Source organism: Podarcis raffonei, chromosome 12 (assembly GCF_027172205.1).
Source record: "Podarcis raffonei isolate rPodRaf1 chromosome 12, rPodRaf1.pri, whole genome shotgun sequence".
NCBI lineage: Eukaryota > Metazoa > Chordata > Lepidosauria > Squamata > Lacertidae > Podarcis > Podarcis raffonei.
Window position 1 is genome coordinate 58385123 of NC_070613.1, and position 25873 is coordinate 58410995.

Genomic DNA, 25873 nt, shown 5'->3' on the forward strand with positions numbered 1-25873 from the left:
TTATGCATTTCTTATTCTTACTATTAACAACAACACGGCAATATAATATAGCACCATCTATGCACATGATGCTTTACAAAATCAGTTTAGACATGTTCCGACCTAAGGGTGTTACCATTTAAACACAGATACATAAGGCTCAAGATACATAAGGCCTGATTGTCATAAAGTTAGAGAAGGAGGTTTTGATACTCCTGAGATGAGAGCCCACTATTGGGGGTAGATCCCTCCTGCACCCACTCAGTGAGACGCAAAGGGAGAAACCTGGTAAGAATGTTTGTATATGGTTGCGGCCTTTGTTCATCAGCATTTGTCCAGCTTGATCAGGATTTCACGGCGTGTACGTGAGAGTAGGCTTTTGAGTAAGAATTTAAGACTATGGGCTCATTCAGATTTGTGCTTGTTCTGTGCCTAGAAGCCATGTGTCCAAGCACTTTTTTTGTTTGTCCTGCAGTTTTGCCCTTGCCCCACCACTTTCCCCCAGAAAACCCACTCTTTTATCAATAAATAGGAGTGAAAGTTAAGCTGGAGAAAACCCGACTGACGTTTGCTCTGATACAGCCGTAAGGACATGGTTTCCCTGGGGGAAAGTGGTGGGACAAAGCAAGTCTGGATGAGCCCTGAATTATGAGAGTGGTTGCAGAGTATGGATACTGCGTGTACTAGGAGAGTGCAGTTTAAGAGTATTGTTTATTGTATTTAAGTTGTGTGTTGATTATGTAAGAGTGTGCTGGAGTGAAACTGAATGGAAGGCACTTTTAGCAGTAGTTAGATTAAGTTGTGTTTATTGTTCTACAGGGGATTGGGAACTTAATTGGATTGGCCTACTTAACTGTATGTTTCATTGGTCATATGTTGGCAGTGTGTTTAAATAAGTGGACTTTTTACTCGGTATCTTTTGCAATTGATCTCAATTTGTAATGTTTTATTCTGACGCTTAAATGAGTATTTGTTTAAAACATGGAATGTTCATAGTATTTTTGTAGGTGATCTTCATGCACAATGTTTTATTCTGATGCTTTAATGAGTATTTGTTTAAAACATGGAATGTTCATAGTATTTTTGAAGGTGATCTTCATGCACAATGTTTTATTCTGATGCTTTAGAGGAAACCCTGTTTAGCTGTGCATTGTAGTGTTTTGTAATGTGCAATTTTCTTAGATATTTAAATTTGATATTTATTTATGATAATTTAGAGAACCTCCCTGCCCCATAATTGGAATATAACTTTTCCTAATATTGTGTGTTCTGCTACACAACGGCAACCAGTTTGCCTCTATACCCCTGGCTCACTCAAGTACACTGAAGGAGAACTATGAAGCGGTGAAGTATGTGCTGGAGAAAATTGGTTATGATCAGCATAAGTGGTTTATTTGTGTTGACCTGAAGATGGTGAACTTTTTGTTGGGACAACAGTCTGGCTTCACCAAGTACCCATGTTTTCTGTGCATGTGGGATAGTAGGGACCGTGCTCAGCATTACACGAAGAAGGACTGGCCTGTGCGGGAGGAATTGGTGCCTTGCAGAGAAAGGAATGTCATCAACGACCCTCTGGTGGACAGAGACAGAATACTCTTCCCACCACTGCACATCAAGCTCGGCTTAATCAAGCAGTTCACCAAGGCTCTGGACAAGGATGGTGACTGCTTCACTTACTTGTGCCAGGCTTTTCCAGGATTGACCATGGAGAAGTTGAAAGCTGGCATCTTTGACGGTCCTCAGATCCGTCAGCTCATCAAAGATCCAGAGTTCGGAAAGTCAATGAATGAAGTGGAACTGGAAGCGTGGAAGGCATTTGTTCTGGTAGTGAAGAACTTTCTTGGCAACAATAAGGCCAGAAACTATGCAGAACTTGTCAACAACATGCTGACTGCTTTCAGAAACCTGGGCTGCAACATGAGCGTCAAGATGCACTGCCTATTTTCACATATGGGCTGGTTTCCTGAGAACCTGGGTTCAATGAGTGACGAGCAGGGGGAGAGATTCCATCAGGACATGAGAGAGATGGAGACCAGGTATCAGGGTCGCTGGGACGCAGTCATGATGGCTGACTACTGTTGGACTCTGAAGAGAGACCTCCCTGCTGCTGAGCATTCCACGAGTTCCAAGAAACGGAAGTTCAAGCCCTGAAGTTTGAAAAATGGTGAAGCAATGTGCAATTTACGTGTACTTACCTTTATCAATGCCCACCATTCAGTATACAATAATCGATGTTTCTATCAGGTAATCAATATATGTTGTTGGAAAAACATTTTTTTCTCTTAAAAACATATTTAGGATGATATGTGTTGACAAAAGTCAGCTGATAATGCCACAAAAATGTAATCGATTTGGTCACAAGATCTGATTTTTTTTCAAATCAACATAGCTAAAAAACCTGACCTGATGGAGAGAAACGGATGCCATTTCCTGATTCAGCAGTGCAAAAATACCCTAAATCAATTGTAGAAATCTAGACAACATTCAAAAAGTAAAAAATTGTTTTCCAGTTGTCCAGTGAGTCAAGATATAAGAGACAATAAGAAAAAGAGAGGGCAAGGCCATCTGGTTGAGGACAAGAAGCTAATGCAGGGATTTAAGGAGGTCTGCCTCTCATACAGTCAAGGCAACAATCAAGGTGAATAATGCTGCGAACACAGTACTGGTTTGATGTGAGTTGGCCAAGATGAAAGAAAGCAAGACACGCTAAGAAAAGATTATCATAGACAAGGTGAGAGATAACCAAGGTATGCGGCAGAGTTTTTGCTGAAAAGACAAAAAAGGACTCTGTCCTTTCTAATGTTATAAAGGGAGAAGCTACATGAATTGGTTATATACTCCACCTGCCGTGTCATAAATGGCACCCACCTAAAAAACGGGGGGGGGGGGTATTAGGTAAGGAACAAGCACTACCCTTTGGGAACAAAAGCTGATAGCACATGATAAAAATCACACAGCTTCTAAATTCTGTTTCCTACTGGGACTAATGGAGGGAACCATTAATTTTAAACAGTTTATAAGCTTGTTAAAAAACACACTTCTGTGCTAATTGGTGCAGCAGACATTCTCATTCTTGTTTGGATAACTTAATAATGAAGAAGGTATTAGTGGTACAACTGTAAAAAGTATGTGCGGATATATAGCAAGTGAGAAAGAGATGGGGTAAAGGTAGTGAAAAGAATTATGAATGGGGTAAGAAACTGCTACCTATGTATTTCTAACATGCTTGATCACTGCTATTAACGGGCACTAACAGAAATTATGAATCACACAACGAACAGGTGAAAACTGACTTTGTTTTGCAGCCTTAAGGCATGACTACTTTTTAGCATCCTACAATGATATGGCAGTAAAAAAACTTTATAAAATTGTGTCCAATACAGTCATACCTCTGGTTGCGTTCGCTTCATGTTGCGGGTTTTCGGGTTGTGAACATGGCAAACATGTATACACTTCCTGGTTTTGCCATGCGTGCGCAGAAGCGATCTGCACGCTTCACACATGCACAGAAGCGCTCTATCACGCTTCGCGCATGCACAATAGCGGCACTCTACTTACGGACTTTCCAGGGTGCGAACGGCACCCCGAAACGAATCGCGTTTGTAAGTAGAGGTACCACTGTATTATGCTTGATATTGAGAAACTCCATGGAATATTCTCCTTGATGGATTTACAAACCATTACATCTGGATAGAAAAAGGACAAACAGAGCATGCAGCAGGACTAGATGACATATGGTCATTGAAGGTATCATGTCTAGCTCATAAATCAAGTTTTCAATTTTTAAAAATGCCAGGATTTCGTTATTGTTCAAGCACTTTTAAGTTACACTGATTCTTGCAGAATTTTCAGCATGTGTTTTGTGAAGTAAATGGGGATTAAAAGCACTTAAAATTGTTCCCTGAATTTAATTTCCACACTTGTTTTTTTCAATCTTAAGCCTTTTTATTTTATTTTATTCAAACCGGCTTCTGGTTCCGGTTGCCTTAATGGTGCAGCTCCCAAGACAATGAGAGATCATTGGTGAAGGAACAAACAAAGATGACTGAAGGTAATTATCTTTGTAAACTCCCCCCAGGGTCGGGGGAAACGAGCTTCATTCGCAGATCGTCTCAGTACCTGGCTTTCACTCCAACATGGAATGTGGGAGGTAGGGAGGCGCTGAGTGCAAAAGCACTTTGCCTTTCGGTAATGCCAATGAATGCCAACACTGCCATTCATTAAGAAGCAGTGGTTCTTCTGTTAATTAAGATTTTAATTAGGATTAATGCACAGACACATGCTAGTAATGATGGGACAAGATCAAAAACTGCCGAATTGAAACAGCTACAAGGTTGTACAGATTTAAATAGGAAATATGATTTCATTCGATCTAAAAGACAGTATGTGTTGGGGGGGAGCCAATGGCTTCATTATAAATCCTTTGTTACATAAATGACTCAGCAATGGAGAATGCCATTTTTTTTTTCATATAGCAAGTGAAGTTGAAGGAAGACGGGAGTACAGATATGGATTGCAATGACAAACAGAGCTGTGTGAGGAAAACATAATAGTATGGAATTAAAAGACTTTAATTCTTATTTTTTCCTTGACTGAGGGGAGGATGGATTGGACTTTGAGGACTTACCAAGGCTTTGGCGGGGCACCAGATCTACAAGGAATTATAGCTAATTTCTTCGGTTGGACAGAGAAGGGAGAACTTGGAGGCTTGCCAAGGCTTTGGCAGGGCACCAGGCAACCTCCCTCCTGGGATTGAAAGTAATGGCGATAGAATTTTACAGCTGTAATCAGAGGAGCTGGATAACAAAAAGGAGAGATCTCTTTAGAGTGACACCAAGTCAACAGTGCTGCAAGACACAATGGAATAACTAAGATGGACATAATAATTGATAAACACATAAAGGAACAATTGATTAAAATTAATACCTCACATAGGAAGAAGAAAGGAGAACTTCACTAGCGAACTTATAAATTACTAAATGTAATGAAACTCAAGAGTGAAGGATATTTGATGGCTAAAACCCCAGAATTGGGCACTAAGTTACCTACGGTCAACACTTTATTTGGAATCAGTGTGTGCAGTGTTCAAAACTCCCATTGTTCTAGGCACATTTTGCGACAAGGAATTTCATGACTGTGAGCAGTTTCTGCGCTCTAGGTGCAATACAGCACCTAAGATTTCAGATTAAAACTGCAGAGTGGAAATAAAGGAGGACTTTTTTCTGCTTCCCCACTTCTAGTTACTCTCTGAAGATTGGAGAAGAGACCCTCTTTAAAAATATTAGGGGGAAGGACTAGACCATGTGAAAAATAATATTATGAACATAATATTTTAGCTGCAGTTCATTCATTTTCAGCTTTGTATTCTTGTTATAAAAAATCACACTGAGACATTCCGTTGTTGCACCCATAACCTAGCTTTAAGGTGCCATTTAGCTCCTAGCTTTCATATCTCAGTTTCTAACACAGAGTATGTGTATAAAGAGTTGGACACTTAAACCCCTGTACACACATAGAATTCTTTTACGGAACTGTACTGCAATTGTAGAACAATGTAGAGAGAGAAAATTAAAGAATAGTAATTTTTTGCCAAGGTACCCCCACAGAAAGCAATGGAAGTAAGTCTAATATAAGTGCAAGCCTCAGTTTCTGTAAGGGTGTGTGTGTGTGTGTGTGTGTGTGTGTGGGAGTGTAAGAGAGTGAAGGAAGAATTACAAACAAAAAAAACAGACCCTAAAATGTATGTATGAATGCAATAGAAACAATACAAAGAAAGACTTGGGAATTAAGCCTTAACTGATTTATTCTTGAAAGCTTTCACCAACAAGGAAAGATGGGATCAACTAAATGGAGGACTCCTGCGCGTAAGACAAGTATTTACCTTTTGTTATATAAAATGCAGCAAGTTTAAAATGAACTATTTCATAAGATGTCCTGTGGTTCTAGCATTTTATTATTTCTTAGCAAAGCTGCATGAAAATATACTTGTGACTTGGAATACATCTGAATCTTTTGTGTAACGTCAAAGGCTTTGACTGTCACCAAAGATTCCCCCACCCCAGCCAAAGCTCTAAATTTAGACTAACTTGACTTTTGTCTGTAAAGCAACATACCACGAAAAGCCTCATCAACCTTTATTTAGGCCCAATGAGATTCTGCAGGCTTTGTAACCAAAGTGAAAAGAACTGCATTCCAGTCCAGAACTGCCAAGGGAGCAGAGAAACAAAAAATGAAAACTCTGCCAATTGCTCCCAGGGAGGATATTAATGGAGGCAATTAAAAAAATTCTCTTCTAAACCTTTGCTCTGTGGCATAAAGCCCTGTGATTGACTATTTGATTCTGTAATATAGTGCAAAATGAATGGAAGAACCGGTAGATAAAGCTAGAATCAAGGGTGAGCCTCGTGTCTTTAAATGAGGGTCTGCTATGATCACGTGTGTGACCCTGTGGAGCATATCTGCAGCACAGCCCTTTTTGTCCCTGTGAGCTGTCATGGGGGACTGAAGAGTTTGTTCTGAGGAGACTGGGAGAGTGTTTTGGAAACTGGCCTGACTGGACTTCACTGGGTGCATCCATTCAAAAATGTCAGTGTCAGTCGCTGTGCAACAAGAGTGTGAGAGGGCTACTGCTTTTTGTCTCTTCTGTGGTCTTCCCATAGGCTGACACTCTAACCGTTATACCACACTGGAATAAGAAGTCTCCTAACAACTTTCATCACCCTTAGAAACTTCAGTTCCCAGGAAGCTCTGGGGGAAGCCATGGCTGTTGAAAGGGGTTTAAATGTATAGTGAAGATTGGGCCCCACAGTTTTGCAGATCCTTGAGGCAGTCTGAAGTCTGTTGGGGTCCTTTTTAAAAAGCTCCAAAATATGTCACCCAGCCACCCTCAGCCTGGGAACAGACATCCTTCTTTCTGTATGATTCTTCTGAGAGCAATGGAACATCACCAAGTCCTGTTGCTCCCAGGGGTATTCGCTTTATTGCAACTGGAGGTGTATGCAATAGCTGCTCCAGGCTGTGGAGACAGACAACCTTTTCTGGGCTTTTTCAAAAGGATATTTTTAAGGGATAGGGATGACCCTGCAGGCCTTGGATTGCCACACAAACAGATCTGCAGGACTGCCGGTTCTAATATAGGCCTGTGATCTGATCCAGGACATGATCCATCTGGATCAAATTGGGTGAGTCTGCTTTTTAATCAGGATTCTGCATATTCCTGTTGCATCCCTTTTTCACAGGTAGGGTGATTCTGGTACCAGCTAAATTTGTCAAATTTCCTTTTAAAGCCATCTACAGAGGAGAGACTGCTAGAACCAGCAAGGGGAAGATTTTCCACCTTCATTGTCCCACTTCCATGACAGGAGCCCTTTTAAAGAGGAGATTCTGCCTAAGTGTTTATTCTTGCTCTCTCAACATTTTTGTTGAGTGAATGCTCTTCAAATGTATTTGGCATTTTGAGACTTTTGAAATGTTAAGTTTTTGTTTGGAAATATTATCATTTGGTATTGTTTGTTGTTTGCAGTTGTGGTGTTCATGATTTGTAAGCTGCCTTGGGGGGCGGCAGTGCTTTTTTGGCCAAAAAGCAACAGTAACACAATTTAGTGCTTAGTGTAGCAGTGCCAACACTATAGAACTCCCTGCCTATTGATACCAAGCAGGCATCTTCACTGGAGTCTTTTCAGCATCTGCAAAAAACATTCTTGTTTAGACAAGCTTACCCAGATGCTTTAAAAGTGGAGGTAATTTTAATCTGATTCAGTATTTTGAATTTTGTTTTAAAGTACAGTTGTGAATTTTGCTTGATTTTATTGTTTTACTTTTCATAAACTGCTTTGAGGGGTTTTTTTATGATCAAGTGATATATAAATTTTATGAAATAAATAAATATAGCATTAGAGTTCCAGGACACAGTAAGAAATTTCACCTTTTTGACATGCCCGGAATATGCATTTACTCAGGCTATGTGAGGGTAGCTAAAGGGTCCCACAACCATTACACTTTTCTACTGCGGATGTCTTTCCAATTTCATTCTCTGTCACAAGAACCATCTTTTTCATTGAAAATACAACCCAATGGCTGGCTTAAAGGGAGACACCACTAAAGGGCTGTACAGCAATTATTTGATGAACAATTAAAGGAATTAAGAGTGGAAACAGAAAATGTTCAATGGAAATGTATTAGATGAGGCAGAGGCTGAAGATTTACAGCTTTCAGAGGAAAACACTAATGATGATTTGCCACATCAAGAGAATGGCCTTACACAGATGTCTGAAGGACAGGAACAATATAATGTTGGAGCTATGATGCTGAAGGAGAAATTAAGAAATATTCTGTGTCAGCAGAGACAGGGTTGAGAAAGAAAGGTCTCTGTGTACAGTTTGGATTGAATTCAGAGGAAACAGCAACTAAGTCTCTTGCAACATTTTTGGAAAAAGAATGGAAGAGAAGGAATGGAAATCATATTTTTCTAAAAAATGACAGGAAATCATGGCCAATCTGAAATGGGATTGGAAAGAAATGGATTTGGGTGTGAATTAATGACTATAAAATAAGTAACCAAGTATGGATCATTGTCTTATTACATAACCACAGCAAATAAACTCTTGAGAGAATAAAGAACAAAGAATGATTTTTATTTAAATATTGGAGATGAAGTTGGGTTGGAGGAAGACTATTGCTGGCTGACTTGTAATAAGTATTGGATAACTTCTTTTGGAATTCTTGTTTGGAAAGAAAAAAGAATGAACTTGAGATGCCCAAACTGAAGAAAACTGGGAAAACATTGTATAGCAGATAGAGGAACAGCTAGATATTACTCTGGATTGAATATTTGACTATTTTGAGGAACTGACTGACAAATAGTTAGCAGTCCCTTTTACTTATTCCCCTTTTCTTCCTTTTTTCTTTAACATTTTATTGTTATTACTTCTTTTAATATTCTTAGCTTTTTCTTCTCGTTCCCTTTTATTTTTTGTTTTGTTTTTGTTTGTGCTTTGTCTGTTGTATTATTTACGGTCCTCTACTCAGGGTTTAAGGAAGGGTTAACTTGCAGATGAAGGTGATGGAAAGACCCTGTGTGAGGGGCAGGGAAAGGAAGATCTCCAGGATGGGAGGTTGGGAAAAGAAAGGGAAGCTCCCAGGTGAGAGCTGGGAGGATCCACCTTTCTCTGTGTTGGTCAAGTTACGATTTACCTCTGAAAGAGGTGTGCTTCTTTTTCTCTTCTTCTTTGTTTTGTTTTTGTTTAGATTAGATTTTTTATTGTAATGTATTAATAAAATATTATAAATAAATAATAAAAAGAGTAATCTTTTTTAGGTAGCTGATGTCTGTTTTGCTTTCTACCTCAAGTCACATGACACAACATGACTCAACACAATATAAATGAGCCTTAGACTTGGAAAAACATCAAGAGGCTCTCGAACTCATTCAGTGAACATTGGGAGAAAGATTCACTGTCACAAAATGTGTATTTAAAGAGTTGCTACTTTACCTGCAAGTTGTTCTTTTCTATCTTCCGCTGGAGTATCTGAAGGCACTTGGTGAAGTCTGTTAAGTCTTGATCTGGGGTCTCTATGAGTTCACACCCCTATGGGAGGTAATAAAACAGCAGAAAGAAAAGGGGAGATGTTCAGGATCAAGCACAACTTCAGAATCAACCACAACTGTTTTCCTTGCTTTTTGCTGCTTTGATACTTGTGTCTCGGTATAGAAAGAACTCTTTTCAAAATACAGACTTCAATCCAGCTCCATTTAGAGACAAGCTTTTACAAATACATTTCAATATGTATTTTTCATGATGAAGTCTCTAATTCTGTGGCTGTTGTGACATCAGAAAGCAGGTTTCTGCTACTTGTGACCTACCAAACCCAATGAAACCCACCCAATGAAGGCATGTGGTTTTTTTTATTAATTGGTTGTTATTGAACGTACAAGATTCAATGAATTTAAATTCAGGAGCACCACTGGAAACCTCATAACCTTAAATACATAAGCAATCAACATTTATAAACATTGTGTATGATGCTGTAAGATAAGGCATGCATTGTGGCCTATTAGAGGGATGGTAAACATTCTTATGCTGAACACAGAGGCATCAGGGGAATCAGGGATCACCCTCATTATCCCTCTCATGCAATCTCTGAAATTGAGGAAAGGTATCTGACACCGTTGTGTGTGTAATCTAGGAGAGCGCGATTGATGCGGTCACATTGGTGTACAGTCTTTGGGTCGTCCACCTTTTGTTCCCACCCTGCACTTAGCTTTCATATGTGGCTCCTAGAATCTGTCAACATGCAACAGAGGCCACGAACCAGGACACTTTGAATGTCCGGCTAAACCAGATAAGGGTGGCTGATGGGTCTCACTGACTGGTTGGCTAACCAGATGAGGGCAGCTGACAGTGAGTGAGGTACTTCTCCTGCATGAGAAGACAGGCTCCGGTGGATTGGGTGGATGAGACCAATAGTGGGTCAAGAGGGCAGTTTCTGTGTGTGTTGTGGAGAAAAGTGAGTGGCAGATAGGGCTTGCCAACCTGGGAAGGTGGCCCATCTAGGAGAAGGAAACTTTGATCTTAAACCTCCACTGCCTTGTGGGATATCTTCAGAAGAAGAAAGGCTAAGGAGGAAACCCTACACAAATCTGGAGTGGGGGCCCTAAGACAGCTGGATGGTGCCTTGTACGCCTCCTTCTGGCAACACCTGTAGCCAAGCTGGTGCCAAATGCATTGCTCTGCTTTCCTTCGGACCACATCAGCGAGGTCAAGAGAGGGTCACTTTGGTGCATCTAACACAGCGGTTTGACAAGTGGAAGCCAACAACATATAATGCCACAATACTCCCCCCACCTGCTTCCTCTTCTGTCAACATGTAAAAGTGATGTAGAGAGAAAAGCTTTATATTTATCATAGCAATACTCTACTGACCTTAACGAGATGGTTTTGGAAAAGAAATGCAACATTTACCCTCAGTACACAAAGCAATTTTTGTAAATGCAGTTAAAGCCATTAAACTCGTTAAGGGAGTACAGATGTGGTGACCTGTTTCCAAATATTTCTGTTAGCATATGAATACTACTAACAATTCCAGCAACAGTAAATTCTGGAGAGAGGTCATTTAGCAAACTCAAGTTACCGGTAATCAAGAATCATTTGAGGACTACAGTGTCTCAGGAACTTGTTGTGGATTTGGCCAGGGTAAATACTGAATTCAACATTGCCAAAACAATTAATTTTCATACTGTGATTTTAAGTATTTCACAAAAAAGGCCAGAAAAGCCATTTTTAAAAAAGTAAATGTATATATAACTTTTTTACTAATTCTAATGCCTCCAGGTATAGGGCAGTATATAAATTCAACAAACAAACAAACAAATATGATGAGCTGATCTGCATTGCCATATAAAATGATGCTTTGATGGGTACAGCCATACCCCGGGTTGAATGTGCTTCAGATTGAGTGCTTGCGGGCTGCACTCCGTGGCAACCCGGAAGTAATGGAGCGCGTTAATTCCAGGTTTCGCCGCTCATACATACACAGACGCTCAAATTGATGTCATGTGCATGCGCGGAAGCGGCAAAACACTACCCGCGCAGACGTACCGTCGCGTCTTACGTTCTATTCAGGATGCGAACAGGGCTCTGGAATGGATCCTGTTCGCATCCCGAGGTACCACTGTATCCTTATCTGTATTGTAGCATAAACAAAGGTGTTCATATCAAATACACTTTCTTAACTCTGGTCCTCTTATTTTATTAATATTTATTGTGGAGGAAGTATAACAGCAAAAGGTCTTAAATGAAGAAAATTAACTGCTGGTGCCTTACTATAAGAAAAGGAGCAGCAAATCTACTTCCAAAGGCTGCCATCATTGACAATAATTGCCATTTTTTCCTACAGAAAAGGGGAGCTTCTTTCCAGGTCCCGCCTCATAATGAGACCAGCGAATGGCTGAGGTGGTGGACACTGACACTGAACATGGCATCATGATGAAAAGGACAACCTACAATGGAGGAAAGCTTGTGAAGCTCCATCGCTCACATGACTTTCCAAGGTTTTTAGCAAGCTAAGTTTCTGAAGCTCAGCACCCTGCCTAGAACTATTTGCTGATTTTAGCCCCCTACCTATAGCTCAGCTATTATGGAATGCTTGAATCAGAGGGCACAAAAACATCGTTTTCCTATAGCTTGGTGAGTTTGTTTTAAGTATTTCTTTTCTTTTTTAAAAAATAATACTCCTTACATACTGCACTAAGTTATAGGTGTCAAGATTAAGTTAAAATGGAGCAATACACAAGTTCGCATCTCTTAATTCAGTGCTCAAACAGTTCCTAAGCTGCTGCTAAAGAGCTGAGTAAGGAATAGTGAAGTATGTCCACCATATAAAGTCGCCATTCAATGAGGTTTCAAGGATACAAAATACCTATATAGCGTCATAAATTATAATAAGGACCACAGTTGCTAGATTTAGAGTTTCCTTCACCCACTACTTCAAGGTCTCTTTAAAGGCTTTGTGGCTCTATCCATATATGATTCATTTCATACTTTTACCTTGTACTGTAGTGACTGATAAGAAAATTAGGTTCTCACCAGTGAGCCCCCCTATATTATGAGTCTGAACATACCATTTAAAGCTCAGGAAAGGCTAATAAAACAAAAGACGACAGCTTTAAAAAATATAGGTCCAGAAATTCAAAAAGTAAAGCATCATCTGCCAGCAGATAACTAAATCCAGACTTGCAAATATACCGTATTTACTCGAGTCTAATGTGCCACTGAATCTAATATGCACCTCAATTTTCAAAACCTTGAAACCAAAAAGTATTTGCTGGCAAATATAAGTGTGCAATCGAATCTAATGTGTACCTTAATTTTCACAACATTATTTGGCCAAAAAACGTGAGCATTAGATTTGAGTAAATACAGAAATTATCTGTTGGGATCACAGGATATTTATTAGAATTCTCAGGGCCACCTAAATTCCTTGGTAAGTTACTGAGGAATGACACAGTATTTTTCTCTTACATATAAATATGGCCTCAGTCTACTTGTTGACTGTGCATGTACATGAGTTCATGTGAGAAAATGTAATGTGTTTGGTAACAGTTACTGAAATAACAACTACTGCTTGTGGGATAATTTGTGATTTGCAAGTCCACGTGTTACTGATTGCCTGGCAAGCGTGACTGCCACTTCTGTGTGCTTGCAACCCACACTGCTTTAGGAACACCCCAAATTCTACTGACACATGGGAAGGGCAAATTGATATAGGTACCTCCTCATGGTGATGCTGAGGGCTCCAGGAAGAGGTGGTGCAGGCCTGGGACAGAACTGGATCATACATACATCCACACGACTGTTGCATCTCAAACGTCACATCCAGCGCAGGATGGGATGTGACCATGCAGAAGGAACGACCAGATGGAACAACTACTGTGCTTATTCTTGTCCACATGAGGTGCCCTCTTATGGAAGAAAAGCGCTGTCTTTGTAGTTGCAGAGAGAATCTATAATATACGGCGACTTTTAAAATACAATCTTTTGCTGTTTCTAAGAAATTAACCTCTAGGCTCTCAATCTCAACAGCCCATTGCCTATAACAGCTTTTCTTGAAAGAATGAAACCAAGAGGACAGCTGGTGTTTCAGGACCAACATAAGCTGCTGGAACTAGAAGAATGACAAAGAGGTCACTTTTACTCTCAGATTAAAAAATAAAGACTGTTTTCCCCCAGGGTCTCTCTCTCTTTCTTGCTCCAGAGTACCAGACAAGTAAGCAGTTTACAGATACTGGTTTATAAATAAGATATAAAACCCCATCAGCACTCTTTGCTTCACTACTTTGGCACTGGTTGACATTTTTAAATCCATTTCCTTGCAGATTTAATCTGGTGTCTGTAGGCAGAATACAGTGGCATTCAGCACTCAGAAAAGCTGAGCTGACATAAAACCATTTCATTGATCTTGGAAATAAGTCCACAGAAATTATTAGCTGACAAATAATTTTACTAGTCCACTTGCCCACATGTATGTTTTGTTAGTTTTTGTGACACAAAGGTGCCCCCCCAATGGAAGAAATTACACTCTGTCGATGTCAGGAGTCCAAGTTCCAGCTTGATAACACAGTAAGGGTAGGTAATTAAAAAGGAGGATTTATGTCATGGCTAAAATGGCTGCTGTTTCTTTAATGCGAATAAAGCTGGGTCAGCATGACTCAGCGGTCTGCACCAAGTTGTATATATAAGTGAGAAATGTTAGTTTGTGCTGAGGCTGGTGTTTGGGTTGGTTGGTTAGTGCTGGTGTGTATAGTTATTCAGTCATGTTTTGCACAAAGACTTTTAAGAATAAAACTCTGCAAGGATATTCTCGTGGACTCTTTTTGTGCCGACAAGGGTCCGAGGACTAGGCTGAGGAGACAAAGGGAGGTCAGAACCTTTTCCTCCTTTTTTTGCTTTTTACAAACACTGACAATTTATTGCAAAAACAAACAGATAGCTCTGGGTGGCTCTAACAAAGCTGCCGACATTATCATTCAAAATGACCCTTCTGAAGACTCTCTCCGGTTCCTACAGAAGATATTGAACTTTTGCAACTTACATCTCTTGTTTTGCTTCCTGTCCAGCAGCCCTCCCATTTGCCAACTCTTCAGACTTATTGGATCAGCTCCAACCTCTTCCTGTTCCTCTAGACCAGAGGTTCTCAACCTGTCGGTCTCCAGATGTTGTTGGACTACAACTCCCATCACCCCTGACCTGTGGCCTTGCTAGCTAGGGGTGATGGGAGTTGTAGTTCAACAACATCTGGGGACCCACAGGTTGAGAACTGCTGATCTAGACTGTCTCTGTGTCTGTTTGCACCTGTTTGAGCTTCCTGAGAGCTTTGGCTGTGTTCCAGCCCACTCTCAGTTGTTCTCTAGGCAACCGGCATTCCAATGTCCGAGGGAGTCGCACTGGGCCCTGGCTGCTGTTCCACCTGTGTCAAATCTAAACCTCTCTGTTCTGCAGCCGGCTGTAAAGTTCCACTAGGAGCTGGCCCATTCCTGACAGCTGAGCTGCTCTTACTGATTCCTGCTCGCCACAAGTGACCACATAAATAGGTGTTTTACAAGCCGCTGTTAGACATGGAGTCCAATCCAAAAACCTCCATAATATATGTTGGCACCGTTCTCCTGTTCCTCTCTCCCAAAAGCCTGGGAGGACAATACTGAGGCATAATTCATGTAAACGAGTGGTTTCATACTCAGCAGGGTAATTGTGAGCACATTTTAAAGCAACCAACCAACCAACCAACCAACCAGCCAGCCAGCCATTGGTAGGACTAAACAGGTAGTAAAGCTTATCAGTGAAAAACAACTGTTTGTCAAAAATTTTGGCACAGAGCTGTTTGATAATGATGCTTTGTGACAGCGACAGGGAGTCTGTGGTTCTCGGATGTAGCCTCACCATGCCTGGCTGTTGGCCACGCTGCCCAGGGCTAATGGGAGCTGGGTTTCTACAACTCCAGAAGGACCAGTGCCTGATATACATACATTCAGAGTGGACTGTAGCCCAGGGCCTCATAATCTAGAGTGGCCTCAGCCTCTTGCAATTTTCTTTTTTTAAAGCATGTAGATTTTACTACCTAGGCTCAGTTGCTTAGTAACATTAAGCACATGACATACGAGCCCATGACTGTATAACAGCTACTGTTTAGTAAAGTTTGCAGAGGCTTTAAAACTATTTAGAATCAAATTATAAAGTTAGATATGAAGCAATAAGTGTTCAGATCATTGTCTATCATTATAGTGTGCATTTTGAGAACAAGTGAGTATCCTTTTATATCACTGTGAATCACAATAATATTTAATTTTGACTTTTTGTGAAAATAATAATGAGTAAGCAGTATGAAAGTGGTGCTAGTAAATGAAAGTGACAAAAAGAACACAACATTTAAAGGCAACCATGTCATATTGCTTTGTACAGCAGGCAGAAATAGCCCTATGTTGTTGTTATTTGAGTTTATATACCGCTCTATACCTGGAGGTCTCAGGGCGGTTCACATTAAATATCACAATGTATATAAACAGAATAAAAACAATAACCCAATAACACCCCCCCCCCGAAAAGAGCCACATTTTAAAAGGGTATAGGGTGTCAAATAGACCAACCAAAAGCCTGGTTAAAAAGGAACATTTTTGCCTGGCACCTAAAGGTGTGTAATGAAGGCGCCAGGCTAACTTCCCCAGGAGAGCATTCCACAAATGGGGAGCCACTGCAGAGAAGGCCCCTTCTCATGTTGCCACCCTCTGGATCGCTCTTCAAAGGAGGGCCTCAGAAGATGATCTCAGGGTCTAGGTAGGTTCATATGGAAAGAGGTGGTCCTTGAGGTATTGCAGTCCTGAGCCCTTTAAGCTTTATGGGTCAAAACCTGGCTGCTGAATTCTGCACTACCTGAAGTTTCTGCTGAAATCATTGGCTTTGCTTTCAAATTCTTTTAGGACAGTAATGAGCTAGAACTGCTTCTTTTGGTGTAACTATCTTGTGACATGTTCCTTCAGCACTTTGTGTTAATTCTTTGGTTTTAGGTCCTGTCATTTCATTGTCACTTTCTCCAGACGTTTCCGTACTTCTAGTGGTAGTTACTGACAACAGTTCTCCTTGAAGTTCTTGGGAGGCGGCATTTTGTATGTAAGCTAGTTGTTTTTCAGTCTGTGGAGACTGCTCAGTGTGGTCTACTTCATTTTCTTCAACTTGTAAACATGGACGTTATGTATCTGAGGGTGTTACTTGAGGAATGCTTCAATGTGGGGTTTCGCAGGGCTCAATCCTATCCCCCATGTTGTTTAATATCTACACTTCCACCTGTACATCAAAGAAGCTCACCCTGAAAAATAAAATTTCAGCCACCAAGACATGTATCAAATCATACTCCAGGAGAAAGTTCACACAGCTTTTCCTAATGTGGAAACAAATTTCAGATTGTTCCTGTGTTTAATGATAACATTAATGGTGAAAGATCATTTTCTAGACTAGAGGATAAAGAATGATCCATGGTCAACAATGTCCCAAGACCAATTGCCTGATCTAAGCATTGTCGGCATAGAAAATGATGAACTGTGATTTACTGATTTTATTGATATAATTGATAAGTTTGCTTGAAAGAAACTGTTCTGACTTCTTATATAGTATAATTTTATAACATAGCTATGATTCCTCTGTGAATGTTCCATGTGAATGTCTTAATTATTTCCCTACTTCTATAAACTTATTAAAGGTTATAAATTAATAAACAATCTTTTTATCAATGCTAACGTTTCAGTAATGCTCTACTTTCAATGAGTAGATAAAGAAGAGAATGATTTTTTGTTTCTCACGATCAAAGGCTATTCAGTTTGGTTTTCCCAAGGTCTTCTAGCCCAGGGCTTCTGGCTGCTTTAATCTGCTCCTGCCTGAGGCGGTCGCCTTACCTTGCTTCATGGGTGGGTCAGCCCAGAATAAAGATCTACAATGGGATCTGCTGCCCATGTAGACCCTGCACCTTAAGTGGTTGCTTCACCTTGCCTCATGGCTGGCCCGGCCCTGGCCACTGGCATAAGGCACAAAACGTATGGAAACACTGCACACCTCCTCAAACCAAGAGCTATATGAACTTGTCAAATCTGACAACTGCTCCCCCAGCCCCTCTGCTGCTGAAACTTTTAACTTCAGCAGATGCTGGCTCCTTCGCCCTTCTTCCTCCCTATCTTGAAGTGTTATTTTTCAAAGTAGTTAACTCTCTGAGACAGCATCTGGTTTCTGGTTGACTGTGGATTTTTTACAACATATATTTATTATGACAGTTGCAGCAGCAAAAGAGTTTTTCCACATCAGTTTCAAGGTCTCTTTCTTAACACTACCTCTTCTTTCCTTAAAAGACTGTAATTATTGCATAAGCTTTCAAAATGTAAAAAAGGACCAGAAAGATGGAACAAACCTTCTGAACAATTTATATCACTATTATTATTATTATTATTATTATTATTATTATTATTATTATTATTATTATACCGCCCTATACCTGGAGGTCTCAGGGCGGTTCACAGAAAAGATAAACATAAAAACCACTATACAACCAAAATCACAACAGCCAAATAACACCTCCTCTCTTAGAAGAGATGCATTTATGATACCAGCAAGATTTGGGGTGGGGTGAAGCATTCTGCTTGGCTTGTTGGCTTGCAGCACAGAGGCTGGCTCAGGTGTGCATGCTGATGTCCACTCCTGTGGCAATGGAGGCTTGGCAGCTACCTGACCTGGGGTTACTGGGGCTAATGCTGGGCCTGGCTCAAATGTGGGAGCCCCAGTTATTTCAGGTGGGAGATTAAATGGTGTGGGGACTGGGATGAGTAGGAGCCTGAGGATTAATGATGCACACACATGGTTAAGGAGCTGGGCAGGTGAAGAAGATGTAGGAGATGGGCAGGTGTACCCACAACAATTTCTAGGGAAAGGCATGGAAGACTTAGTATGCTTGGAGAGGGGACACAATTTTATTAACTTTGGAAAACACCAAACAGTTGCACAGTAGTACAATAACTTGTTTGAAAATCTCCCATTACTCTCACTAAAGGGTTCAATTATACCCCCACCTGTGAAATGTTAACTCTAGCAGCCTTCCAATGATAGTGCATTCAAGCAACATGAAGTCTCTAATTGTAATGCTTCCTCTGAAAATTCTGTTGTATGATGAAGGGCAGCAAAACAATGTAATTCTTGCAATGTAAACTTCACAGGGGGCTACATACATTCTGCCTGAAATTATGTGTGCCACTTTCTCAGTCAGTGATATGCACAAGAAAGCTCCAGGCTAGACTGAGAAATTGCCACAGGCAGGTGGTGCCAAGGCCCAAATAAGTTCCACTGGTGCTACAGGAGGAGAATGTGGTGACCTAGTTTGGCCAGATGGCAGGATCCCAAAGGACGTGCTTTATAGGGAACTGGCTTCCAGCAACAGGCATGCTGGTAGACCAACTCTGTGTTACAAATATATTTGACTTGAAGGCTGTCACCATCAATCCTGCCTTCTGGGAATCCCTTGCAGATGACCACGGCGCCTGGAGACAACCAGTCAGGGTCATGTATCCACAGCAGTGACCAGAGAAGGAATGACTGCTGGGAGGAACACAGAAAGAGGAAAAGCCATGGTGCACCTGTAGCAGCAAAACCGGGTTCCTTCATCTGCCTCCATCCACTCCACCAAAACGTGTCCCTCCCGTATTGGTCTCTACAGGCACAGCAAGCACTGCAACTCTCTAACCATTTGACTTCATCCCTGAAGATTAACTCTTCCATTGTCTCCTGAGACAGGCTGATGCCAACCAACAGAAAATCACTCCACTGAAACAGGAGTGCATTTGGGACCTGCTGTAGAATTACTGTGGCTAAGGTATGGGCTTGCACTCCCCTTAGAGGGCTAAGTTCATAGCTTATGGGTCCTCCTGAACTCAGCAATTTGCAGCAGCACAGGTAGAAGAAATGGAGGAAGTGAGAGATTTTACTTTCTTGGGCTCCATGATCACTGCAGATAGTGACAGCAGTCATGAAATTATAAGACGCCTGCTTCTTGGGAGAAAAGCAATGACAAACCTAGACAGCATCTTAAAAAGCAGAGACATCACCTTGCCAACAAAGGTCCGTATAGTTAAAGCTATGGTTTTCCCAGTAGTGATGTATGGAAGTGAGAGCTGGACCATAAAGAAGGCTGATCGCTGAAGAATTGATGCTTTTGAATTCTGGTGCTGGAGGAGACTCTTGAGAGTCCCATGGATTGCAAGAAGATCAAACCTATCCATTCTTAAGGAAATCAGCCCTGAGTGCTCACTGGAAGGACAGATCCTGAAGCTGAGGCTCCAATACCTGGCCACCTCATGAGAAGAGAAGACTCCCTGGGAAAGACCCCGATGTTGGGAAAGATGGACGGCACTAGGAGAAGAGGACGACAGACGACGAGATGCTTGGACAGTGTTATCGAAGCTACCAACATGAGTCTGACCAAACCGCGGGAGGCAGTGGAAGACAGGAGTGCCTGGCGTGCTCTGGTCCATGGGGTCATGAAGAGGCAGACATGACTAAACAACAACAACAACGTATTCTTTTTACAAACTGACTAATACGCCTGCTACAACACTATATAGGACAACTGGAGCTTGTCTCAGCAATGCATGCTCAAGTAAGATCTAGATCACACTATGGTAACGTTTTCAATGTGGTGCTGCCTTTGAAGACGGTTCAGATACTTCAACTGATACATAATGTTTTTGGTGGGGACAATGCAACCAGAGCATGTGCTAGCTCTGCTGCATGCTGTTTAGGGCAGTTTTTAATGACTGATGTTTTTTTAATCTCTTGTTGGAAGCTGCCCAGAGTGGCTGGGGAAACCCAGCCAGAGTGGCGGAGGATAAGTAATAAATTATTATTATTATTATTATTATTATTATTATTATTATTATTATTATGTATTTAAGTACTGTTCTTTGTTTATTCCATTCTTGTTATTTTTCCATGGCTCCCATGAGATTTCTAAAATTCTTTCTGAAGTGCAAGTGTTCCTGGCATTAGAAATCTGGGTCTGTTAGCTTTCAGGTTTTTAAAAAATCCTAGGTTATGTACAGAAGTCATCCAAATGTGATTCACAGCTTTAGGAAGTAGGAAACCTCTCCACTTTCTGTCAGTTATTTCCCAAGCTGTGACTAGTTCCCAAAGTAATCTCTAAATCTGCTAGGAGTCATATATAAACACCAAGATGTTAGGGATCTATTGCCTACAAATCCGGACTTCTGTGCCCACCTGTATTCCTTGCTTTCAGCTCCCATTCTCCCTTGCGTTTCCCCTTATTCTATACTTTGGATCATTTCATCGAACTCCTGCTGAATTTATGCTAGCACATATTTTACCTTGATTCTGAAAGTGATGTCTGGATGCTTCCCAACACAGGATGGAAATCTACTCCGTGAAGCATGAGTATGGTTCTCCAATGCCTTTGGTCTACCAAACGTCTGAAAAATCCCATGGGTCTCCACATTACTACTATAGTTCTTTGGATGGCCTTGATAATTTACAGTCCTTCTCTAGTTCATCCTTATAAAAACTCTGTGAGGGAGGTGTTTAATTCTCCCATCTGACATACGAGGAACAGAGGCTACAAGAGAGGCTTGACCAAAGCTATACAGCAATCCATGCTAAAGATGGGTCTTCAGCTCAAGCCAATACAAATCTACATACCGTTATCCCCTGGAGTGCTTGGCATGTTACTCATGCTAGATTAACTCAATAGAAGATTGCTGGCAACATAGGGATCATAATATAATACAGAGCATCTGAAGTATTAGGTAGTACATATGTATATGAAATAAATATGTTTTGGTACAGATGAAATGCCTGCATAGGCCAGATCTCAGATTCCACATGGAATTTGGTGTACTGTACATGAAACAAGAGAAGATAAATAGTGTGAAGTACATTACTGTGAAGTATAAATATGCACAAATTCTTCTGGTGTCAATGGGATATTCACGCCTTAAAAGACTCTGAGGTATTTAATGGTGTCTTTGGCTTCCTGGTCATTGCTTTGTGCCTGCATTTGTGTAAACAACAGCAAAATATGTTCTTGAATGGACAAGGAAAATAGCAGTGAAAAGACAACTGATGTTCATGTGGTAGTTCAACAGTATCATTAATCGTTAATTAATGGACTATCATTAATATTTATTTGGACTATTAATCTTTCTGGACTATCATTAATATTTCTTTGTGTGAGTGCATTACTATATAAAGAGCAATTTTGATTTTGATTTTTAGGTGGAAGAAACAGGGTGAGCTGTGTTTGTTTTTTTTACTGCCGTACTACCGCACCTTTTGAAATGTAATCTATTATACTATAAAAAGAAAATGAAGCCCCTGACTGGCATCAAAGTCTATTTCTTAGACTGTAACCAAAATATTGAACTGATCTTACAACTTGAGCAGCCATATGTCTGAAAAAGAAATCCACAGGAATGAATTTCAAGAGCAAACGCCTTTTGAGCTAGCTGAAGTCTTCCATCCCATGAGAGTAATTACTCAAAAAATCTGTGTCAGTGTAATCCTTGAAAGGGCTTCCTTATGAATACAGGGTTGGGACAGGAGTTGCACAGCAAGGCATTGCGTTCACTATTACTAATCTTTTCATCTCCAGCTCTGATTGCTGCATTTTTTGAATTCTCCACATACTTAATGCAAATTAACTGTGGGCATACAAATCAAACTCAATGTATTTTTAAACAAACTTTTCAGGGAAACATCACCATGAGTGGACTTCCATTCTTTCACAATTTTTCATCTTATTAACTTAGCCACACATTATGAAAGCAAGACACATAAGCAGTAATTAAAAAGTTAATTTAAAAGAGTCGAATTTCAACATGCAGGGAAATTTTTAAAAAACAACAACAATGAAGGGTAGGTGCCATCACATACATGAGTCTTGTCTTTTGATACAATATTTTAATTTATTCTGTTGCTGGCATGAAAGTCAGTGGTGCTGCTCGGGTGGAGTGTTGGATTGGACTGGGAATTTGGTTCAAATGCCCACTCAGCCATGAAGCAGTTAAAAGGACCCAGTAGGTGATGTGAAAGACCTCTCCTCCAAACTCAGGAATGCCACTGCTACTCAGAGAAGACAACACTAGGTCAGTTAGACAAATTGTCTAAAATGGCATAAAAGGGCTTTCTAAGGCACCAGCTCTCACCATGGAACATGCCTCACAAGCTTCTTGAAATAATATAATGTGTTCAGAAAGACAGAATATCAGACTGCTGAACTTTAAAAAACATTCACATACTGTTCTTACATGGGGCTCCCACTGGTGTCCCATTCAGGAGCTTGACTAGGACTAGACCTGCTTGTCTTAAAACAAGGTGCCACCATTGATTTTTCTAAAGAACTGGGATGTTTCAAGTTATTTTCTAACAAAGGAAAACAAAGCAAGCTCCACTGTACATTACTAGTGTTGAGAAAGGTGTCTAAACCACTGAGCCTCTTGGGCTTGCCGATCCGAAGGTTGGCGGTTCAAATCCACGCAATTGGGGTGAGCTCCCGTTGCTCAGTCCTAGCTCCTGCCAATCTAGCAGTTTGAAAGCACGCCAGTGCAAGTAGATAAATAGGTACTGCTCTGCCGGGAAGGTAAACCTTTGCGCCAGAAGTGGTTAGTCCTGCCGGCCATATTACCCAGAAAGCTGTCTGTGGACAAACACTGGCTCCCTCAGCCTGAAAAGCAAGATGATTGCTGCAACCCCATAGTTGCCTTTGACTGAACCTAACTGTCCAGGGTTCTTTACCTTTTTTTACATTGAGAAGGGCTTCTAGCAACTTTAAGAGAAAACAAACTCTTCACTTTTTGATGGAAGCATTTCGGGGCAGCCATAAACCAAAAATGGGCATAACGTGGCCAAAGCTGAGTTCCACCAAAGGGCTTAGAAAGGCTTGGTTTTTACCTGTTACAATTTCTAGCAAACGTCCCAATAAATTGAAGATATTAACATTTTATGTTTGCATACCCATCAATCACCATTCTATGACATTACAGAATATTCTGCTTGATACCAATTACATTCCGCTTCTATATTTTGATCTTCCCTAATCTTATTGTTGTAATAACAGAAGTGCAATAATAAAAGAAGATAAGAGTTTGACAGTATTTTGAAAGTGACAGCTAGCTATCGAAATTGCTAGCTAAATGCAATCTAATCAAATGGAAAATGATATATCCTATTTTAATGGACCTCCCGAGGAGCAATAATGATAATAATAATAATAGAAACTGAGCTTTTCTTTCAAACCACATACAAGATTTGGTTGGTAGATGAGAATGAAAAGGAAATAAAAAAAAGAATTGTACATGAGTTATGTTCCCCAAAAGATCTGTGCACTTCTCCTAATAGAACCAACTCTGCTTTAAAGAGGGAGTCGATGGGTCACAGCTAGTCTCTAGTAGAATCACAGAATCAGAGTTGGAAGGGAACCCAAAGATCATCTAGTCCAACTCCCCTGCAGTGCAGGAATCCTGCCGACAGCCATCCCTTGGTGGGCTTGAACCACCAAACTTCTGGTTAACAGCCAGATGGACTGGCCCATTGCGCCACAGAGAGCACCCAGTAAACCCACCAAATTTTAATCAAATGTTTCCCCATTTTGGTAAAAGTTTTCCTATAGTCTCCTTATAAAAAAGTTCTCAAAAGCAGTAGGAAATTGACCTATTCAATGTTTTAATGTCACATCTCTCTCAGAAGGCCTTGGCATACCTGACATCATCATCATCATCTATTATTTATACCGTGCCCACCTGGCTCAGTTTCCCCATCCGCTCTGGGTGGCTTCCAACTGAATATTAAAAACACAATACAGCATTAAACATTAAAAACTTCCCTAAACAGGGCTGCTGTCAGATGTCTTCTAAGAGTCAGATAGTTGTTTATTTCCTTGACATCTGATGGGAGGGCGTTCCACAGGGCGGTCGCCACTACCGAGAAGGCCCTCTGCCTGGTTCCCCGTAACTTTGCTTCTCGCAGTGAGGGAACCGCCAGAAGGCCCTCAGAGCTGGACCTCAGTGTCCGGGCAGAACGATGGGGGTGGAGACACTCTAATAACGGAGTCACCTTTATCCTAGACATTGTCAACTTTATTATAGAAACTATAAGAAGTTCATTGGTTGTATTAAAAAGTACACCTCCCATTACCCAGATCACTGTCAGGAGCATGGGTAGGGAAACTAAGGCCCAGGGGCCAAATCCGGCCCAATCGCCTTCTAAATCCGGCCGGCCCATGGACGGTCCAGTAATCAGTGTGTTTTTACATGAGTAGAATGTGTCCTTTCATTTAAAATGCACCTCTGGGTTATTTGTGGGGCCTGCCTGGTGTTTTTACATGAGTAGAATGTGTGCTTTTATTAAAATGCATCTCTGGGTTATTTGTGGGGCAAAGGAATTCATTCTCCCCCCCCATATAGTCCGGCCCCCCACAAGGTCTGAGGGACAGTGGACCAGTCCCCTGCTGAAAAAGTTTGCTGACCCCTGGTCTGGAGAGTAAAATGGACTGCGAAATATGGACATTTTTCATTCCTGTTTTAAAAGAAGAAAAATGGAAAAAATGACATTCACTGGTAAAAGTCCTGTTTTCTGTCCTTCTCTCCACCAAGGTGGTCAGATGCATAATTCCCCCTTTTAGAGTGGGACTATTTTTGAAGCTATTCTTGAAACAGTTCAAACCATAGCCAAACCAGATTGTCCTGTCATTTATACTTCTATGGATGTTTTCTGGTTTCCCTTGGTTGAGTCCCAGGACACAAGGCATAACAATTGTTGGGGGGAAGGAAGCGGCACCGTCTGGCCATTCCTCTTTGTCCCCTTTCCTGGGTGGAAACTTCACCCCCCCCCCCTGCTGTGTTGTTTGTATTTTAATTGCTGGGATTTTTTTAAAATGCAGGGAAGCATTCAAAAGGGGAATCCCCCCACCTGCTATTTTAAATCCATTTAATCACCTCAAGATTCCAAAATCTCATTCCAATACAAGTGCAAACTAGGCAAGGACTTTCACCAGGAAACTCACTGTTGGAATAGAATAGTATTGCTTGCACACTCTAGTGCTTGCAAAACTCTCATCTACACCCTACAAAGGATGTTAATTCGGTATGAATAAAGCATACAAGTTGGCTCCAGCCTTCGGGTTCAATAATTTGCCAGACATTGCTGCAACTGTGTGTTTCTGTGCATTCTGTTAAGAAGCTTTTATAATTAGAATAGGAACTACCTACATTTCAGAAGGGTCTTTTGTCCCTATCACTCAATCCAACATTATTAAAAACTTTGCTAATTCCCACACACTTCAAAAGGAAACATGATTTAAAGCATCT

The 25873-nt window shown here is 40.9% G+C and overlaps 1 protein-coding gene and 1 pseudogene across 12 annotated transcripts in view; both read right to left on the reverse strand.

The window, feature by feature from the left end:
- Positions 1-25873, reverse strand: part of TPK1 (thiamin pyrophosphokinase 1) — a 259313-nt gene that overhangs the window by 91065 nt on the left and 142375 nt on the right. For all 12 annotated transcript variants that reach the window (XR_008327150.1, XM_053359643.1, XM_053359645.1 and 9 more), the window contains one exon: positions 9471-9566. Coding sequence is in view for 11 of the 12 variants with exons in the window: in XM_053359643.1 (XP_053215618.1) it covers positions 9471-9566 (96 nt within the window). In the remaining variant the exon portion in view is untranslated. The remainder of the gene's footprint in view (positions 1-9470; positions 9567-25873) is intronic.
- LOC128398501 (cytochrome c oxidase subunit 7C, mitochondrial-like) lies at positions 11663-12727 on the reverse strand (annotated as a pseudogene).